General features: G+C 36.1%; 1 protein-coding gene across 1 annotated transcript in view; it reads right to left on the reverse strand.

Moving 5' to 3' along the window:
- PLCXD3 (phosphatidylinositol specific phospholipase C X domain containing 3) overlaps window positions 1–21453 on the reverse strand; it is a 163155-nt gene that overhangs the window by 54641 nt on the left and 87061 nt on the right. The window contains exon 2 of the mRNA XM_063088258.1: window positions 3411–4119. Coding sequence (XP_062944328.1) covers window positions 3411–4119 — 709 coding nt within the window. The remainder of the gene's footprint in view (window positions 1–3410; window positions 4120–21453) is intronic.

Raw genomic sequence — 21453 nt, forward strand, 5'->3', positions numbered from 1 at the left:
CAGTCAAATCTTAGAATTGTCAGATTTTTAGAATTAGAATGGATCTTGGAGATAATATATTTCAAACTTCATATTTTGCATATGAAACTGCTGAAGGTCCAGAGAGGTCTTACAAATTGCCTGGTGACATTTTCGTAGGTGGCACAGGAGAGCTCATTACATCTTCCAATGCCAACGTGAAACTTTCTGAATGAATGTCTTTGGCAGGAAAGCCAAGAGGAGAGTGGCAGAATCAGTCCACTTCATAGGCTAGGCTTTATCACTTGGTAAGAAGAGAAAGCCAACAAGTTCTGGGGGAGTCAAGTGCTCCTTCACTGCCTGTTGTGGAGGTAAGTAAATTGCTTTGCAAGGCAGGACCCAGGGTTGACCATGACCTTTTCCATTACAGGCTCCATTGAGAAGATTGGAATATGTAAAAACAAAACAAAACAAAAAACCCCGAACTTCGTATTAGCACCATGCTCAGAACATTCATGGAAAAATAGAAAAGATAATACAAATCTTTTCATGAACTTTTTGAAGACCCTTCTTACAGCTCTGCAAATGGTTAAAAGGAGGTCTTTCTAGTACTTCTGAGACTAAACTCCACTGGAGAATGCTTATAGAAAAGTATAATGGCAAGGTTCAGACATATTTGCAAATCATTTACAAGTAATTTACATAATCTTAGAGAGGAAAATGTTGATTCTACCCAAAGGATCTTCATTTCTACTTTTTAAATCTTTTCCCCCACTCCCACTTCTCTTTCTCTTTTCAGTGATATAGCTCTACTATTCCAGATATATAAGCCAGAGACAAGAGAGAAGTTCTGAATTAGAACAGATGGTTGAGGACAGTTTCTCAAAATTAATGCCATGGGCTGTTAATAAGAATTGTCTGAAAAAAAACATTAAGTGCTTGGAAAACACTGTATTAGTTAAAATTAAACATGATTCTTCACTAAAATACTTGTTAGCGCCTTTTGTATGCTAATGTACATTGGGAATCTTGTGGAAGAGTTGTGTAGAATATAATTTTAAGCAATTTCTTAACTTATTTGATTTTTTTCTCACAAATTCTACTGTAATAGTGGTGTACTAGAGCATGAATAACAAACACAGTTTAACTCTGACTTGAAAATGCCTAAAGTACATCAAATGCCTTAAGAGAGAAAAATGAAAACCATTTACTCTTTGAGTGGATTCTTCTTGCCTTCTTCAAAGGCTGGTCCCTCAGGGTCTGATTCTTGACCAAAATGCAAAGCAGGCATGTAATATGGGTAGGTGTTCTTTTAAGCATAGAACTATACAGCAGAATGGGGAAGCCAAAGAGGCTTCACGTTGAATGAAACTTCATTCAAGGTATAGAGAGAGCTGAAGGAGTTGGAGTCAGCTGGTCCCAGGCTCTTCCTGCCTCTCCCCACCTCTAGGGGGCTCTCGGGGATTCCTCAACATTTAAGGGCTCGCTGGGATAAAGTTGAAAACAACACATTGTTACGTGTACATAACTGCCTCATTTTCCAAATTTGTGAGACTGGGGGTAAATTGTTATTCAGAACAATGAACATTTGTAGAAAGTGGAGCTAATAAATAAAAAAAACATTCTTGTTTGGATGAATAGTTTGATGGGACTAGCTGAGTTTAGACTTAGGAAGACTGGAGAGAGGTGAGTACTTAGGCATAATAATCCCCAAGGTAATCTGAGGGTAGGGGAAGAAAAGAGATGAAAGAAGAAAAGGAGGAGGAGAAGAGGATTCAGAGGATGTGAGGCTGAGGTGAAAAGTGGGGTGTATGTCCTCATGAGAAGTTCCCAGGGTAGAAGAATTGTAATTACAGAGAAGTCTAGAATTCTATTCTAAATTCTTGAATTATTATGATTATAAAACCTCTCTGTCTTCTCAGATCTTTAATAAAATCTAAAAACCATTGTGGAAACTGAGCATGAAGCAAGTTTCATGTCTCAGAATGAAACAGGGACAGACTGATAGGACAATTGACCCATAAAGTAGTGTAATCCAGCAGTACCATAGGGTACGCAATGAAGTGTGGAAATCTTACTTAAATCTTAAGGAACAAGGGAGATCCCAGCTAATATCTGAATAACAGAAGGAAGTTATAATTTTGTGTGAAGGAACCCTTCCACCACATTGGCCTGTGGCTTCCCTACCGAAAAATGCCAATAACTCTTAAGTGAGTTGGACTATATTCCTAATGATCGGCTGGCCACCTCCAAATCTTTTCTCCCGATTTTCTTGTCTTTCCCCACAGAGACTTTGAGTCTAAACAAAACATTCATGCTCTGTCTCCTTACCACAATTAAAAATATCAATTAAAGATAAAAATAAAAGGTCTGAAAAGGATTTTTGTTCTCTCTTCTGATGATGTGTGCATTGTTTAATAATTTAACTCAAAATAATAAATAATATGTACAATTCAGCATGTTACATCACACTTATGGGAAATAGCAACAGAGATCTTTGGTGATTGCTCAAATTTATACCTCACAAGTAACCACCACTCTACATGTTTGGCTGAGTTTGAACAATAGAATGCCCACTCCTGCAAGCAGGGTAAGGCTTCCTTACAAGGAAGTGTTATGTAGTGTAAAGGGCATAGGATATAACTTGAGAATGGAATTGAGTGTCTGTTTCATCATTCACTGTCAAAGGGACAGTGTCAAAGGGTAAAACATTTCACTTTTCTGAACCTCATTTTTTTCTTTTGGTCTGAAAGACAATATGTACTTCCTAGGGTTGTTACACAGATCAAATGGAGTTAGATATGTAAAAAGACTTTGCAAACAGTAGAGAAAGGACTTTATAATCTATAAATCATGACACAGCTGTGAAAAAGAGTACTATAAAAAGAGAACTAGACTTGGAATCAAAATACATGGTGTTTTGCGTTGATCTGTGTCCCACAAAAGGTTATGTTAAAGTCTTAACTCCCGGTTCCTGTGAATGTGACCTTATTTGGAAATAAGGTCTTTGCAGAAGTAATCAAGTTAAGATGAGGTCATTAGGGCAGGCTCTAATCCAACATAACTGGTGTTCTCATGAGAAAAGGAGATGACAGAGACAGACAAGAAGAAGCCAAGAAGGAAGCAGACGTGGAGTGATGCACCTACAAGCAGAGGAGCACTGAGGGTCATCAGCCATGACCAGACACTAGGAGAGGGGCATAGAACAGATTCTTCCTCAGAGTCTGCAGAAGGAACCAGCTCTGCTGACACCTTGATTTCAGATTTCTAGCCTTCAGAACTATGAGATAACACATTTCTACTGTTTTAAGACACCCAGTTTGTGGTACTTTGTTATGGCAGTCTTAGGAAACTAATACACATAGGTATGAATTTTAGCCCATCATTTACTAGGTCTAAGAATTTGAGTTGAATTATTTAAACTTTTTCCCTGATACGTTAAGGACACTTACCTTTCTGTGATTGTTTCTCGGAGTCCACTTGCAACCCCTTTGACCACAGTGCTGGCTTTGGGGGTCAGCACCACCTGAGATATAAAAAATGAGCCCTTCTTTCTTCTCTCAGTGATGGATGCCTGAAGAAACTGGATCAGTTTTTCAGGGTCTGTGGTGTTGGCCCAAGGTGCCGGCATCATCTGGCCAGGCCAGAGAAAGGGCACTTCCAGAGCCACTGGACTATGGTAGAAGACCAGCACTTGATAGTCCTTCTCCCACAGGTACTTTAAACTAACTTCCTGGGCAAAAATTGCTGGGCACATTTTGTTTCCATAGATGTCTTTCAGCATTTGGACCAGTTTTTCATGGTGATATTTCTGCATCCCATAAAAATGGTTGAAGTCCAAGAACACTACCTCCTTATGGTGATCTGTGAGAAATGCATTGATCTCCTCTAGGCCTTCATTGACTTTGGCACTGAACAGACCATGAGCAAAGTAGAGTTCATTGTCGGGGTCTCTGGGCTTGGTGGAAATTCGAAGATCAAAATAACGGATTCCAGCTCCTAGCTGACCAGTAAAGTTCATTGTTTGAGTAGCTAACCATTTCCGCATCAGCTTTTTGGCCACAGTTCCAAACACAGAGACAAAATTCTGGACAGTTTCTGGCTGTTCGGGACCTACTGGAGAGGCTTCATCAATGTAGAAGCTGAAGGAATCATGAGACCCTAGGAGAACAACAAAGCATAATGTGGTTAATTGCCAGTCCTTTGTCCTTCCCAACCTCTTTCCCTCTTGCGATGCTCATACTTCTTCAAATGAGCCAAAGGAAATACTAAGCAATATGTATCTAATTGATACTCATGTCTTAGGATGGTCCTTTCTATAACCTAGTATAGGACATGAGACATGTCACTAGATCAAATTAATTGTAAAATAATAAGAAAATTTCCTAACAATCAATATTTTAAAATTCAAATCGTCATCTACTTCTGTGAACCAAGAAGTTAATGCACTCACTAAGATCGGCTTTCCACACAGAGGCACAAGTGATTGTTCCTAAAGTGGGATTTATGGGGACTCACCAGTTCCCAAATACCATCCTACCCTTTCCTTTCATTGTGGGTTGATTTTCAGCCTACAGGGCTTGCCTCGGTGAGTAAAGAAGCCAGGGATTTGTTTTCACAGGGAAACAATCATAGATAACATGAATTGTTACCTCATATACTTTGAAGTGAATAAGAGTCCAAAGGGGCAGAGGAAAAGAGAAATAAGACAAGAGGACAGTACAATGCTGATACATTTAATTTCATTTTTGACCTTGTAGTTGGACAACTGAGAAGTTAGATGAGTCCAAGTATCCTGGATGCTTCACACATTACAAGGGGAAGATGTACCTCAAATTCTGACACCCTGTCCCTCTTTCATGACCTCCTCCCAGCAGCATCATTTCCCATCTATTACTCAGGCTTCCCCCGAGTACACCTTGAGGCTCCACTACTAATTTAGGTCCCTGAGGCACAACTTTTCTAGTTCTTTCATTCCTCCACCCCAAAACTCACACACACATACGTATACATAAACACACATACCTCTAAGTTTATCTATTCATCCCCTCAGTGCCTTTGTCTGATAAATTATTTGAAACAGTCTTTTCAGTGACTATTATTTATCTATGTCTATATTCTATTTCTATATCCATCGATAGCTACGTCTATGTCTGTGTGCATATCTATACCTCTCAATCTAGCTTTAACAGCCCATAGGAATCACAAGAACACAGACTTCAGACACCATGGAGGTTGTTAGAGAAAATAACTTTGCAAAATACTTCGGTATCTTGAAATTCATAAGCTTTTACATTTAGAACAGATAACTCCTTAGAATTATTAGATTTTTTTAAACAATGAAATGTAACCCAAATATACAGAAATGTCATGTTTAATATGATCTGATAATTGTAAGATCTATTTATCTTTAGTAGATAGTATGAGAAGAAAATGTCAACACTTTCTGAATAAGCATTGGAAAATTTTGATAGGCATTTAAATGGCTACATATTGATTTATTAGTTGTTCAGTGGACTGCTAATTTACATAAAAAGCTAAACAAATGTGTCTGTAGCTCACTATACACAGAGAAATGTGTTTACAGAAAAAAATTAAAGAATGAGTTTAAGAATTGTAATTAAATGATCTAAGATTAAAATAGGTAATCAACTCCCCCCGAAAAAAAGAGTCAAAAAAGTTAGTTTCCAGGCACGTGAAACTAACATGTTACTTCAGTAATTGAGTAGCAGACATCATTGCAAGCAGCAGAAAGGGAATCAAATGTTATTATATTTCTTTTTCTAGAAATGAGTGGTTCTTTGTTTTCAATATGGCTTTAGTTTCATGAATCCACCATGAGATTATGTGGCCGATAAGAAAGAAAATAAAAGAGGCCAATATTTTGAAAATCTTGTGAAAGGACATTATAATTTCTAGATTATGTTATTTGTTGACCTTCCAAAAAAGCATATTATTAAGGTTAAAAGAAGGAAATGGTGAATATAAAAATAAAATAAACAAACAGAAGAAGAAACCAAAGGCGCCTCCGCCAATATTTGTTCCACACCCAGCGTGGAATGGTGCGCTGTGGGTGCTGCATACCGTAAACATTATTTGGAAAGGAGAATTAAATCAATTGATACGAAATACTACCCATGCATCTTGGGAGAAAACATATGATCTAATGTTGGCCATAAAAGGAATATTTTGATGACTTTTAATTTCATTGGAATAGTACCTCTCTTCCAATTTCAACATTTTCACTAAACCATTGTTTCATATTTGTTTTAACTTATTTTTTTAAAAAATTAAATATTTATTTGAATAACAAGTTTTAAGTTTGAGCTGCAATGTTGGCAATGCAGATTTTTTAACACAGATCACAAAAAGCATGCACAAAAAAGTAGTGGCGTGAAGGACAAAACAATGCTAAGAATTAGGCTAAATAGCGGCTGATTTTAAGAAAACAAAAGGTCTGAAATCACTATACAACATACAAAATGCACTAAACACTACCATCCACAGAACAGTCTTTTTTTAAGTGTCTTGAATGGTATTCTGGAAAGACAGAATTGGTAAGTGACACAGTGGTATCCCAAAAGAAAGAGGATTGCGTGATTCCTTCTAGTCTTTGATTGTAAAGCCTAGTCTTATCGTTCAAGAGCATCTCTTTGACCAAGAACATTCTACAATAGTGCATTCAGTACAACAAGGCAAGTGCTTCACTCTGCATGGAAAGCACTTTCGAAGACAAAAAAGAAATTTTATCTCTTTTATTGTTGCCTTCTTGATATTTACAGTAACATCATTAACTGTTTTCTTTATTGATAGCAAAAAAAAAAAAAGGATACTTTTTGCAATGTAATTAGATGTTCTATAGTGCAACAAAGAATTGCCTTCCAAAAGGCGGTCCATATATAATACTCATTTACAATTCAGTTATAAAATTAGCTACACAAATAATTTTTAAATATAATCAATAATCAAGACTGTTTTGTTTTAACTTAAAACAAAAATACAACATTACTTTATGACCTTTCAATAACTGAGAGGAAAAGTCTGGCCTAATCCTGTGTCTTTTTAAAACCAGGGATTCCTTCTCATCTACAGCCTCAAACTCATACCTTGGACCTGATACTTAAGGTTGCTCCTCAGATTCTGAATTTATCAGTCCCATCAAGCTCATCTGCTCTGGCTCCGAATAAGTAAATGTAATGAAAGAGGCTATTTTCTTTCATTTCATGGAAACAGCCAGTTTTATTCGTTTCTCCTCAGTCTGATAAATTGTCCTCTCCTTCAGGCAGCATGATAGGCACACTTCCAAGACAGCCCTTAACAATCCCTGTCATCCTGGCATTCATACCCCTCTCCCTGAGTGTGGGCTGAACCCACACTTGCTTCTAATGAATTAAATAAGACAGACATGATGGGATGCCACTTCTGAGATTAGGTTATATAAGATTATGACTTGTGTTTTGCTACTTTCTCTCGTGCTTTGATGAGCAAACAGCCATGTTGGAGAGGCTCGTGTAGCAAAAACCTGGGAGTGACCCCCAGCCAATAGCCAGCTAGGAACTGAGGCCTTTAGCCCAACAGCTTCAAGGAACTGAATCCTGTCAACAACCACTGAGAAAGCTTAGAAGCAGATCCTGTCTCAATAGGACCTTGATTGCAGCCTTTTGAGATTGAGACTGAGGCAGAGGACCCAGTTAAGCCATGCTTGGATTCCTGACCCGTAGAAGCCCATAGAAACTCTGTGCTGTTTTAAGCCACTGAGTTGTGGAGTAATTTGTTACACAGTAATAATAGTTAACTAATACAAGCCATAACAACTCCTTGGGATTAATGAAAGGATTTGTGGTCTACAGACCCAACTTCCTAATATGAGAACTAGGAATTTTAATGAAGAGAAATTAAATCAATTAAGTTTTATATGCACCATTCTATGCTTGAAAACTGTGCTTCAGGTAAGAGAAAGAAAGAATGAAAGAAAGTTGGTTTAAAAAATCTTCATAAATACACAAATGGAGCTGCTCCCTTCTGTGTACTGTTATGGATGATCTTAGATGTCATCTGGTCTACCCAACTTGCACATAGAAACCATCTTATTAACTCAGCAGTGCAAAGAATATATGTAATCATCACATTTTTATGGTTTCTGCTAGCCCCGGACTTAAACAGCTTCTCATTCCATCATGTGGTGTGGTGGGAAGAATTCTAATTTGGACCCCAAGACTTCTGTCTCTTGGTGGATATGCCCTGAATAAATCCCTCCCCTTGAGTGTGGAGACTATGATGGGATATTGTTTTTGTGATTGTGTTACATTACACGGAAATGAGATTTTTTAAAAGATGTAATTAAGATACCTAATCCTTCAGCTTTGAGTTAATCAAAGAGATTTTTCTGAGTGGACCGGACCTAAGCAAGTAAGCCTTTAAAAGAGACGACAAGCAGCAGCAGATGTTCTCCTGCCGGTCTTGAAGAAACAGTGCAGTGTTGTAGTGAGGGCCAAATGGCAGTTGAAGGGATTAACAGCTCACCAAAGTGGTACAAAAATTACTTTAAACTGAAAACATCCAAACAATGAGCAGCCACAGAAAATGCTATCCAAACTTAAGCAGAGCCTGCTGAAAATATAGCTTCTGTTGACTCTCCTCCCAGGGAGTTTCCTGATTGATAAAAGACTGACCCTTAGCACTGGACATGCAAATTCAGCTGCCTATTAGCATCAAAAAGCCCAATAGAACCCGCCTGCCATACTTTTCTATTAAAATCTACCCCTCTTCCTTTTGTTAAGGGTAGTATGTAAGCCTTTTATTTCTGGTTATTCAGCAAATTACTTATCACAGAGCACTCCCACATGTACATCATGTATGTGTGTATGCACCTTGTTTTTTCTTCTGTTACTCTGTCTAATGTCAGTTATGACGTAGGTCCCCAATCACTAGTCCCAAGATGGAAGAGGAAAAGTTTTTCTCCCAACATAGCGAACACTCAGCAGCCTCTAGGAGCTGAGGGCCTCCGTCCTTCAACTCAAGGAACCACATTCTGCCAACAGCCAGCAAGCTTGCAAAAGGAACCTTAGCCTCAAAACAGATTTCAGTCTTGAACACTTTGATTTCAGCCTGGTGAGATCCTAAACAGAGAACCCAGCTAACTAATACCCATACTCCTGATTCACAGAAACTGTGAGATAATTACTTTGCATGGTTTTATATTTGTGATAGTTTTTATGCAAAAATAGAAAACTAATACATTTGGTAAGCTACGATTATTAACTGATTAAACACAACTTAAGATCATCTGTACTTGTAGTGTCACACAAGTAGTACAGTGTAGTTGACACAATATGTATTTTGTTGTGTTTAGATTTTATGTGTGAAGGGATACAGTAACTTAGGGTAATTTACATCATTCTGATTAAAAGCCCCCAATAATTGGAAGTCAATTAGCTTCTCTGTGTGGAAAATTAGATCTAATTCTCTTTTGCAAATATTTGCTTCGAGTAAAGAGGTCCACCTCATGGAAAGAAGGTTTTCTGATATTTTTTACTCATTCATCATTGGTTCACTCAAACAATTATCAAGCACTTGCTATAAGTGCTATTACTATATTATTATATTATTACTGAGCATAAGACGAGCATTGTTCCCACCCTCATGAATTTACAACTTGATGTGTGATATACATAGATAAACAATTACTGCACAGTTTGGCAACATTTTTTAGGAAGTATTGGGTAGCATGGAGTAGAGAGGAGACTGTGTGATAATTATCAATGGACTTATGCAAATAATTTTTAAAAACTACATTAAGTGCAAAAGAAGCCTTGCTCTTTGGGTTAAATAATAAAGGGCTCTTGGGAGCCATGTAAACACAGTACAGAATGGGAACATCTACATCTGGTTGACTCTGTCTTAATTTCTCACTGCAGACTAGTCAGAAAAAAGAAACAAAATTAGATACAGTCCTAGCCCTCCAGAGACTCATAGTTTAATTAGGAAGATTAGGCATAGACCCAAAAGGATAAATTCTTATACCAGTTAACATTCCCTCATTCTTTCAACAGATATGAATATTTACTGAACATCAGCTCTGCTCAGGGCACTTAAGATTAGGCATTGGAGGGTAAAGACAATCCATTTGGATATGGAAGGAAAATATTAGGAACTTTCATTTTTATTTATAAATTTATCTTAAAATAAGAAAAATTAAGCTTTAACAAAGTTTTACATATGTACTGCCACTGTCACTCCCAGAATAGCTGAATACCATATTAAATACTCAAAGTACTTTAGAGAATGGTGCGAACTCCACCAGCCTGGACTGTGCCCTCATTCATTTGATCATACTGCACTGTATTGCAATTTGCTGTGATATCATGGCTAGTTAAGTAGATTTGAGAATGGTATAGTTTCATTATCCACGCACTCACACAATAGAGATGTAGTTTAAAATTTTTTTTTAATAGAAAATATTCAGACTAAAGATAATTTAAATAAGTAAACAAGAAAACTAAAACTGATACCTCTACTTTTGCTATGAGTTTGTTGTGTTATAATTAATTTCTGAGTAACAAACGTTAATTTACAAAGCACAAGGTAAATGATACTCTGTTCTTTGCAATTAAATCAAACTTTCCAATGTTAGAAGAGCCTCTGCGCAGATAGACAAACATGCCCAGCTACTGCTAAGGTTCCCCTGTACTTCCAGCTGTCAAAATAGTCACCAGTCAGTGACTAATCTGTCATTCAACACCATATCTGCTGTTGATGTTGATAACGATAACCATGAGAAACTTCAAAAGGTTAAAGATCTTCCATTGGAAAGGAAGTCACAGTCAGTACAGTATTCTTGATGAATTTATCTGTCTTTCTTTTAAATTTTCTAAATATTTAAAACATATCCATATTATAAATATTACATGGTAACTTTCATTTCACTTCATTTTTTTTTTTAACTTGGAGCCCTACCCTTTTTGATTAATTTTAGTGAGGAATAATGTATATACAAAAAAATCACTTATTTTAAGTGCACAATTCAATGAGTTTTGGTAAACATATTTTTCCTTGTAACTACCACCACAATCAACATATAGGACATTTCCATGACAAGGGTCATCTCTTGTGACTCTTTGTAGCAAATTTCCCCACATCCACCCTCAGATCCAGGCAACCACTAATCTACTTTATATCATTCTAAATTAGCTTTGACTTCTCTAAGATTACATGTAACTGGGATATACGGTATGTATTCTTTTCAGTCTGGCTTCTTTTCCTTAGCTTAGAGTATTGATTTTGAGATTCATCCTATGTTGCATGTTTCAGTAGTTTTTCGCTTTTTATTGCTAAATAGCATTCCATCATTTGTATACATCACCATTAGTTTAACTATCCATTTGTTTTCGAGCATTTGAGTTATTTCCGTTGTTAGTTATTATGAACAAAGATGTTCCTCTCTGTACATTTTTTATGGGATATAGCCTTTTATTTCCTTTGTGTTAAGTCCTAGGAGCAGAATTGCTGGGATAAATAGTAAGTATATGTTTTACATTGTAAGAAACTTCCAAATTTCCTAGAGAGATTTTCTCATTTTATACTTCCTCCAGCAATATATGAGAGTTTCAGTTACTCCACGGTGTGCCAACACTTAGTAATGCCAGTCTTTTTAATATTAGTCATTTGAGTGGATGCATATTGGTATCTCATGGTGGTTTTAATTTCCAAATCCCTAACAAATAAAGATGTTAAGAATCTTTCTGTGTGCTTTGTGTGCTTATTTGAAATTTGGTTATCCTTTTTTTGGAGGAGTTTGTTCAAATTTTTTGCTCATTTTTTAATTTGGTTGTCTTCTAATTATTGCATTCTCAGAGCTCTTCTGGATACAAATATCTTGTTTCTTCTAGTGACTTGCTTTTATTTTCTTAACGGTGTCTTTTATAGAGCAAAAGTTTTTAATTTTGGTCAAATCTATTTGTTTTTTCTTTTATGGTTTGTGTTTTTCATGTTCTAAGAAATATTTGCCTATCTCCAAGTTGCAATTTCTTTTTTATATTTTCTTTTAGAAACTTTATAGTTTTAGCTTTTCTGTCTGGATCCACAATCCATTTTGAGTTAATTTTTTTTACATGGCATAAGATAAGGATCAAAAGGACAAAGGGAAATTCAGTTGTTCAAACACCACATGCTCAAAAATCTATATATAATATATGCTTGTATGTATCTATGCATTATACATATACACATATACACATATAAATACACACATATACATATATATATTTCTGAAAGATACTAGCCTGTACTTTTCTTTTCTTTGGTTTTGATATCTATATAATACCAGGTTCATCAAATGATTTTGAATAGTACACTTCCCCTGTCTTTCTGGAAGAGTTTGTGTAGGACATGTATTATTTTTTCCTTAAATGTTGAATTAAATAAACTGCTGAAACATCTAGGCTTGGAATTTTATCGTGAGGTTTTTAATAATGAATTTAATTTCTGTAATAAAACAAGGCTATTTACTCTTGATTCACATTTGGTGTTAATTGCCTTTCAAAAAAACATGTCTGTTTTTTCTGAGTTGTAGAATTTATTTGCATAAAGTTGTTCACAATATTCTGTTATTACTCTTTTAACATTTGTAGGATCTGTAGTAATAATGCTCCTCTTTCATTCTTAATGTTAGTAAATGTTTTCTTTTTTCTTTTTTTATCATAAGCCCAACTAAAGGTGCTTAATTTTATAGACCTTTTCTAGAAACTAGTTTTGTTTTATTGTTTCTTTCCTGCTGTTTATTTTCTATTTTATTGACTTCTACTTTTTATATATTATTTTCTTATTTCAAATTACTTTTGATTTAATTTACTCTCCTTTTTTTGTTTTTTAAGGTTGAAATTTAGATCATTAGTTTTTAGGCCTTATTATTTTCTAATAGAAGCATTTAATGTCTACCTTTTCCTCAGTACTGCTTTAGATACATCCTAGAAATTTTGCTATTTTGTGTTTTTATTTTCATTTAATTAAAATTATTTATAATTTTCCCTGTGGTTTATGCTTTGACCCCTGTGTAACTAATAAATGTGTTATTATCCAAATATTTATAGATTTTCCAGATAGCTTTTCTTATTATTTTTAATTTATCTTCATTTTTATCAGAGAACATGCTCTCTACAATTTCAATACTTTTCAACTTATTGAGAGTTATTTTATTTTATTTGGTGAATTTTCCATGTGCACTTGAAAATAATTTTTATTCTACTGTTACCCCATATCTACCCAACTGTAGATTGTTGCATAAAAGTTAATTAGATCAATTTTGTTGATAATGTCGTTCAAGTCTTCCACGTCATTCTTAATTTTCTGTCTGTTTTATTAATTACTGAAAATGAGTTTTGAAATCTCTAATTACAATTGCAGGTTTATTCAATTTTCTTTGTCCTATAAGTTCTTGCTTCAAATATTTTGAAACTCTGTTATTGGATTTATAAGCATTTATAATTTTGTGTCTTGATGCATTAATATCTTTAATGTGAAATGTTCCTCTTGATCCTGGTATTATCCCTTGTCCTGGATATTAATACAATATACCATTTTTTGTCTTTTCACTTTTAACATATTTGTGTCTTTATAGTTAAAGTGGATTTCTTGTAAACAATAAATCATTGGGACTTAGTTTTATATTCAGTCTGACAAGGTCTGCCTTTGAATTGTATTATTTGCCATTAAGGTTAAGTTCTTATTGATAATGGTTAGGTAAATATGCCATTTTGCTATGTATTTACTATTTTTCCTATCTGTCCTGCATTCTTGTCTTTCTTTCTTTCTTTCTTTCTTTCTTTCTTTCTTTCTTTCTTTCTTTCTTTCTTTCTTTCTTTCTTTCTTTCTTTCTTTCTTTCTTTCTTTCTCTCTCTCTCTCTCTCTCTCTTTCTCTCTCTCTCTCTCTCTCTCTCTCTCTCTCTCTCTCTTTCTTTCTTTCATTAGCTGAATGAGTCTTAGTATTCCATCTTAACTTTTGCTTAGCTAGACCCTCTACTTTTGACTTTACTAAGAATGTTTACTTCATGAGTACGTTATAATATACATTTTTATGAGAATTTTAAATATCATGTTAGAAATTCTTTTCAAACTAAAAACAATGTTAATAGAAAAGAATTTTTAAATGGTTGTCTAAAAGCCTAAATAAAATAGAACATGTTTAAAATTTAACTTTTCTTTATAAAAATCAGTGACCATATATGGTTGTTCGACAAAGAAAAAGGGTACATAGTGTCAGGTTTCAAAATGTATAAACTTCCAAGACGGATTGTCCAAGAAAATAACTCATTTAAATTGACCTTAAATTAAAATACATTAGGCAATGCAGTGCACTGAAAGCAGCATTGAAGGAGGGGTTGGGAGACTAGGCTCAAATTAAAACTCAGTCAGTAACTCATAGTTTAATACTGGGAGATCATGAGATCATTAACACTTCTGGCTTTGGTTTTCTAATTTGACAAATTGAAATACTTTTTATACCTAGTTTGTAGGATTCTTATAAAGAAAAAGTTAAACCATGTTCGTGAAAGTACCATGAAAGGACTATGAAACTTAAATTACTGTTATTTTCTTATGGGATATAACTAGTCACAAACATCTATTCACATGAGTCTAAGAAAAACATCACCTAGACAAATACAGATTGGGATGGCTGTGCAAGCTCAGCCATCAAAGTGATTTAAGTTGCAGGACTGAGGTTTGTAAGTACTTATTGAAAACTTAATCATCAAAGTGATTTAAGTTGCAGGACTGAGGTTTGTAAGTACTTATTGAAAACAAGTGTCTTATCCACCACTTGTCTAAGATGTTGCAAATGTAGAACAACCAAATTACCCCATTTCATGTTGCTTTATTTTTTATTTATTTATTTATTTTTTTCACTTCCAAAGTATCATTTATTTCTGAAGATTATTTAGGCATGAATAAAAGTTCTTTAGGGTGTACCTTATAAAGACAAATAATGTACAAAGGTTCTTCAAAAAGTTCATGGAAAGATTTGCTTTATCTTTTAATCCTATTTTCCCACAATCTTGTTGAAGTACACTCGTATTTTCTTTTTTTTCTTTTCTTTTTTTTTTAAATTTTATTTCGTCGATATACATTGTGGCTGATTTTGCTCCCCATCACCAAAACCTCCCTCCCTTCTCCCTCCCCCCCCTCCCCCCCAACAATGTCCTTTCTGTTTGCTTGTCGTATCAACTTCAAATAATTGTGGTTGTTATATCTTCTTCCACCCCACCCCCCGGTTTGTGTGTGTGTGTGTGTGTGTCTGTGTGTGTGTGTGTGTGTGTGTGTGTGTGTGAATTTATATATTAATTTCATTTGCTTTAAACAGCATCTAAAGATTTACATTCTGTCATATTAATAAAATCAATATGTGATATATGAGAATACTTCTAACAGTTCATGAAAAAATAGAATTGAAAGATAATACAAATCTTTCCATGAACTTTTTGAAATACCCTTGTATGCTAAGTACTAACGCTCCTCCACTCAGTATCTTTCCTCTATTATTTATAAAAGCTCTTTGGGATGAACTTCTGGTTGGTCTCTTGGTTTGACCATAGTTTAATTTTAAAAAATTATGAGTTTAATAAGCATCAAAGAAAATGTATCAAGTCAGTTTCATCTGTGAACCTTAAAACAAAAAGACCCAGTGTATTAAGGTTTGATGTGCCGATGAATGTTTAATTCCAATATTTATATTCTGACCTGAGAATTCAGGCTCTGATAAAATAAGGATTGCTCCTCGCCTTGCCTCAGCAGAGCACTGAGCTTGCTTGTGACACCCTGTGTGTGGTGCATCATGTTTGCCTCTCCTTATCTGTTCTTTCCTTGTTATTTGGCAGAATGCTTTCTGGTGACAATTTCCCTGCATATATGAGAACTTGGTACCTGTTATGATAATAAGGCAAACACCAGGGTAGTGGAGAAGCATGTGTACCTTCCGTCTGTGAACCAAATAAGGCTGCTTGGTGAGGATCTGAAAGGGTAGATTTGTTTTTTAAGGTCCTTTTCTAGGGTGGAAGAAAGGCAGTTGACACTATTTCCTCTTTCCATGGGAAAGGGATGGAAGTTCTGAAGTGAGGCTTACCCTCATAACAGACTAATTCTAGTCTTCTCTCATGATCCCACATATTTTCTCCTATGCGATGAATGAAGGCTTTTTTCACTCAGGGTTGTCTTTCCTTCCCCAGAGTTCATAGATCATCTGGTCTGAGCTCCCCCTCATCAAGTAGTAATTGTTATTGGGTGCTGTTACTAACACTTGGCATGTTCATTGAATTTTTTTCTGTCTTTATATCTTACTCTCCACCTGCAGTCCCCATATATATGCACTTGATTTTAAGCTGAATTGTAAGATTCCTTAAAGGAAAAGCCCTATGCTTTATAATTCCCTATGCCTACTACTGCATCCAGCTTTATTAATATGAAAATATTTGATTTGAGTCAATAAGTAAGAATTTTTCACATGGGATATGCTACAAAAGTGAAATAACTACTTCCACTAATAATTATTTTTACAGAGTAGGCTATCATTGACCCTCTTCCACTCACATTCTCAGAAGATTAGTCTACAAAGTTTGACTCTCTCTTCCCCAACTTTGGTTCTATCTTTGACCCACTGTGATGAAGTTATCACTGTTGCAACTCATATAAAAAACTCTGAAGTATCACTGATGGCTACTAAAAGAAACCTACCAGTCACTTCTTTGACCTCATTCTTAACTCCTAACACAGAGCTTGGTAGGCAGTTAGTTAATGCTGTTGAATAAATGAATGAATCCTGCTCAGTCTTTCTGGAACATTTAATACTGCTGTACTTCCTTCTCAAAATATTTTCCTCCTTTGGCTTTAGGGATATGGCTCCTTCCTAGTTTCCTGATATTTCTCTAATTATCCCTTCTCAGTCTCCTTCACTGCCGGCTATTGCTCCCCCAACTCCTAAAGGAAGGTGTTATCCAAAGCTGATAAAGACCTCAACGTGCTCCATATTTTTTCCTTAGGTGATATCATCCATTTCTTTAGCCTCTTTTGCTTTTCTGTAGATACATCAAAACCAGATATTATCTAATTTGACCTGCATTCCAGACCTCTGGGTACCTACCAGGCAACTAAATTTCATAGTTCCATGGATACCTTAAACTTAAGTGTCCCCAAAAGACCTTAGTATCCTACCTTCAAACCTTGTCCTTCTCATGTGTTCACTATCATATTTCATTCTCTCATCAACCTTCATCTCATCCTTGAGTTCATCTCCCACTCTTCCTCGCCCCTCAAACCTCACACTCAGTCTTTGAGTGGTACTGTGTCAAGGTACATACTGTGCAGAGGTACAAATCCTTTCTCTCCAAATCTGCTCTCAGATCTCCTCTCTTCTTTTCCATTCCATTGCCAGTGGCCTGGTTTCCTGTGGGGGCCACTAAAACAACATTTAGGTATTGCTTTGATTTAAATCTCTACATCTTTCCCTTCATCCCAACTGCTACCATTCAACCTTCTTCTACAGGCATTACCTCTCTTCAGCCTCTAGAATGATTTAATTTTAGGAAAAAGACATATAATTGATTCTAGCCCAATATGCTGGCATTCATTAACAAGTTCCTCTTGCTTTGTGTCCCATTTTAATTAACAGGACTTTTGATTTGGTAATTTATCTAGTATTCAACTCCTCTAAAAGAACTATTTGCTTTTATAAGCCCGACCACTCCTCAGAAGACTGAAGTCCCATCATTAAGTGCTTAACTGATAGCTAGAACCTGGTCATCTGCTGAATCTGTCTGTCTGTCAGTATTCCTTCGATACCACTGTCTCCAGAGTACTAATTAGCTGGCTCCACTCCCTGTTACCTTGTACGAAATCCCTAAACATGAGCCTTTGTGTGGATTCTGGCACATAGGACTCTGACCTCAGTACATGGTCCTCCTTGCCGGGGCATACGTTCTGCCCCATTCCTGACAGTACTTAAAATAAATAAATCTACTCTTGGTTTCTAAGTGTAACGGAGGAGAGAAAATACACAGATTATGAAAGCAATATTAATTCTCAGATCGCTTTTACTTGGTTTGAAAGGCAATCAGTTCTCTCCAATTGTGACTATATGATGCTCAATCTGATAGAAAAAAAAAATTCAAAATCACTTGGTTCTTACCTGACAATCTACAATTAATCTCATTAATTTTTGCTTATCCCATTGATGAAACTGGTCAGTTGTGATGGTGTCTTTGCGGACAATGTGAGAGATTTTGTGTCATCAGAGATAATGTACAACGTGTATCACAAACCAAAGCACTTCTAGAATTGAACAGATAATTAAAAACCACACACTTGTAACTTAATACGTATACCTCATTTGACATAATAATTGTATAGGAAATATATTTTTGAAATATTAAATTATCCTGGCATATCTCATGGAACACTGAGTTAAAACTTCTGTAAAGGAAAAATCAAAATAGCCATGCTGTGGTTTCTCTTTGGGTAAATCTGTATCTTTCACATTGTGTAAAGCCTCTTCCCTCAGCACATCTTCATGACATCAAGCTGAAGTCAAGGAGCTTGGTTTCCTGACTGAAATCTTTTGATCCAGGATTCCAGATGCTAACTGTGAGAAGCCCTATTACACTGATGATACCCAGGAGTAGAAAAGCTCAATATTGATCACAATTTCTATGAATTTGCTGAGTGGTTTCCTTAAACCGATAGGTGAGCTGACAGTGAGTCATTTAATAGTAGCAGTATTCCAGTTGAGGGGCAGAAAAGAGAGCCTGCTGCAATTGCCACCCCTAGTAACACTATTAAAGCTCCTTTTCATATAAATTTCTTTTTAAAGATTATGAATAGAACTGCCAGAAAAATAATTTAAAGATACCCAGGTATTATCAATGCTGTTGTTTCAAGGACTACACTTTGCATACCAAGCTATTAAGGTAATACAAGCATCTTTTTGCTCATCAGCTGCTCATTACACTGCTTTCTCCCCTGAATCCTGAGTTTCCTGTGCTTCTCCTCTTGCAGTCTCTGACTACCACCCCCCCACACACAGAGGCATATACACATGCATAAATACACAGACACACACACATACATGTTGGCACATACACTTTTACTTATGTGATCTGAATTATGGTTATATGAGGACCTTCCAAGTATAGGGAGATGTCATAATACCCTTGTTGTGAGTTGTTGGTTGAATACTTTGCTGTGTTACAAAGAAAATAGTATGAACTTATTTTTTTATGTATTAATAAAGCATTTATTTTGATTACCTTTCTGAGTTCTTTTATTGACCAATACTCATAAGAACTCTGGAAATCAACCTGCACACCTTAATTAATAAGTCAAACACAAGTCTATGGCCATAAGAACAAAGTGTAGCATATCTGAGTACAAGTAAGCCTGATTCCTCTTCCCCATGAGGCCACCAAGCTGCACTATCTTTCACATGTCTATATTTCCAGATTCATAATGGTAACGCTTCCAGACACAGTGAGTCAGCAAGAAGGATGAATCAAGGATGACCAAATAATAAAAAAGATGGGGGAGGGGGAGTCCATGAAAAAAATATAGCAAAGATGAGGAAGAAAATGGCATATTTTTATCACCAGTATTGGCATTGGCTATCTTAGCACTGCCCAGAGGATTCAAAAGGGACATGTCTACTGGTGAGCATTTTGGGAAAGAACCAGAAGAAAACCCGATTACTTGTGGCATTTAGTTTTGTCTCAGCCTCCAAAGAGCCTGGATAATCCAAGAAGGATAAGACAGTCTTGACCTGAGAAAGAGAGGCACTTTATCTACAAGAAAATAAAAGAAAATCTGTTCTGTTCAGCAAACTGTCTGGTTCTTCCCACATTCAGTGCCCCCAAAGATGCTCTGTGATGTGGAAGAAATTCAACTCCCCAGAGTCTTTAGGAGGCTTTAGCCAGGGTCCTAAGGCCACTTAAGGTGGAGCACCTCACCTTGCTGGCTGGGCTCCAGCCATACCAGGCTTCTCTCTGCTTATCTGATACACTAAGCTCATTCCAGCATAGCCCCAGCACTTGCTATTCCTGCTGCCTGCAATACTCTGCCACTGTTGTGTATGGATGGCAACTTTTCATGCAAGTCTCAGCTTAAATGCCATCTTCTTAAATAAACCTTAAATTATCTAACTCATCCAACCCTCCCCTGCTGCCTGTCAGTCTCCATTACATGATCAAGTTGTATTTTCTTCATAGCATTTATCACTAGCATTAAGTTTCATTTTATTTAATTGCTTATTTGCTTATTGTCTATCTCCCACTACTAGAATTTAAATTCCAGAGAATAAGAACTGAATCTATCTAGCTCATTATTGTATCCCTACCAAAAGGCACAGCAATTGGCACATAAAAGATGCCCAATAAATATGTGTTTATGAAATAATCTTTCCATCTCTTTAAACCTCGATATCCTTAACTGTAAATGGGACTCATAATACTATCTACTTATAAAGATTATAAAATATATGATAAGCACTAAACATGGACCATATAGAAAATACTCAAGAAGTATTAGCTTTTATTATCACTATGAATTATTATTTCTCAGTGTAATTATTGTTAACACTGAGCACTTAGTGCTTGGCACATTGTAGGTTCTCACCAAATAGGCTAAATAAATAAAAGAATAAGAGTTGCAGTGAGACATTACAAACACCATCACTGTCATAAATTCTTAGAACTACTCAAAGAAAATACTGCCACAGCCTCTGGAGTACTTTAGGATTGGCAAATGTACTCTATAATCCTCTCTCTTTTTGATTCTCTGGAACATGAGTGTCCTTTCCTGTACCGGATGCAGCAGTGCCAAGCCCCAGCAATTCTGGAAGGCTCTGTTCCTTGTGCACATGCTGTTCTAGATTCTTACTATGAGTGTATGTTCCTCTGACATCCAGAGCCAGAACTAACAGTTTTTCCTCTACCCAGGCTACCTGGAGGGGTCTCACATTTAGAGCAGCTTCCTCTAGAACCATCTCTTCCCCCGGTGGTTTTATCCTTGTGACAGGTACAAAACTGAGAATCAACAGCAGCCATAGAAAGAGAAGCAAAGAAGAATCAGTGTCATATATAGGAACCATGTATCATAAGGGAAAGAAAGCATAGCTGAGAAGAGAGAGGTGGTTGCCACAGTCAGCCCAGTCTTCCCTATCCTCTTCAGGAGCTAATTCTGTAAGATGCTGATATCTTTGTAATGCCATCTCCTTCACCCTGGTTTTTCCACTGGAGTCTCCTATAGTGGCAGATCCTAGACTCTGGGGCAGCCTTGAATATCTGTAACCACAGGAACATCTCTGGTTACATGGGCAGACAGAATAAATGGTCTGGGGAGAGGGTGTAGATTAGATAAATCCAAATCTATATCACTAAAACCAACTATTCTGAAAGAAACAAACTCTACTGTGTTTTCTCTCTAAGGAGAAAACAAACGTGAAACATGGCAAATAAACAGTCC

This window comes from Cynocephalus volans, chromosome 2 (assembly GCF_027409185.1).
Source record: "Cynocephalus volans isolate mCynVol1 chromosome 2, mCynVol1.pri, whole genome shotgun sequence".
Classification (NCBI taxonomy): domain Eukaryota; kingdom Metazoa; phylum Chordata; class Mammalia; order Dermoptera; family Cynocephalidae; genus Cynocephalus; species Cynocephalus volans.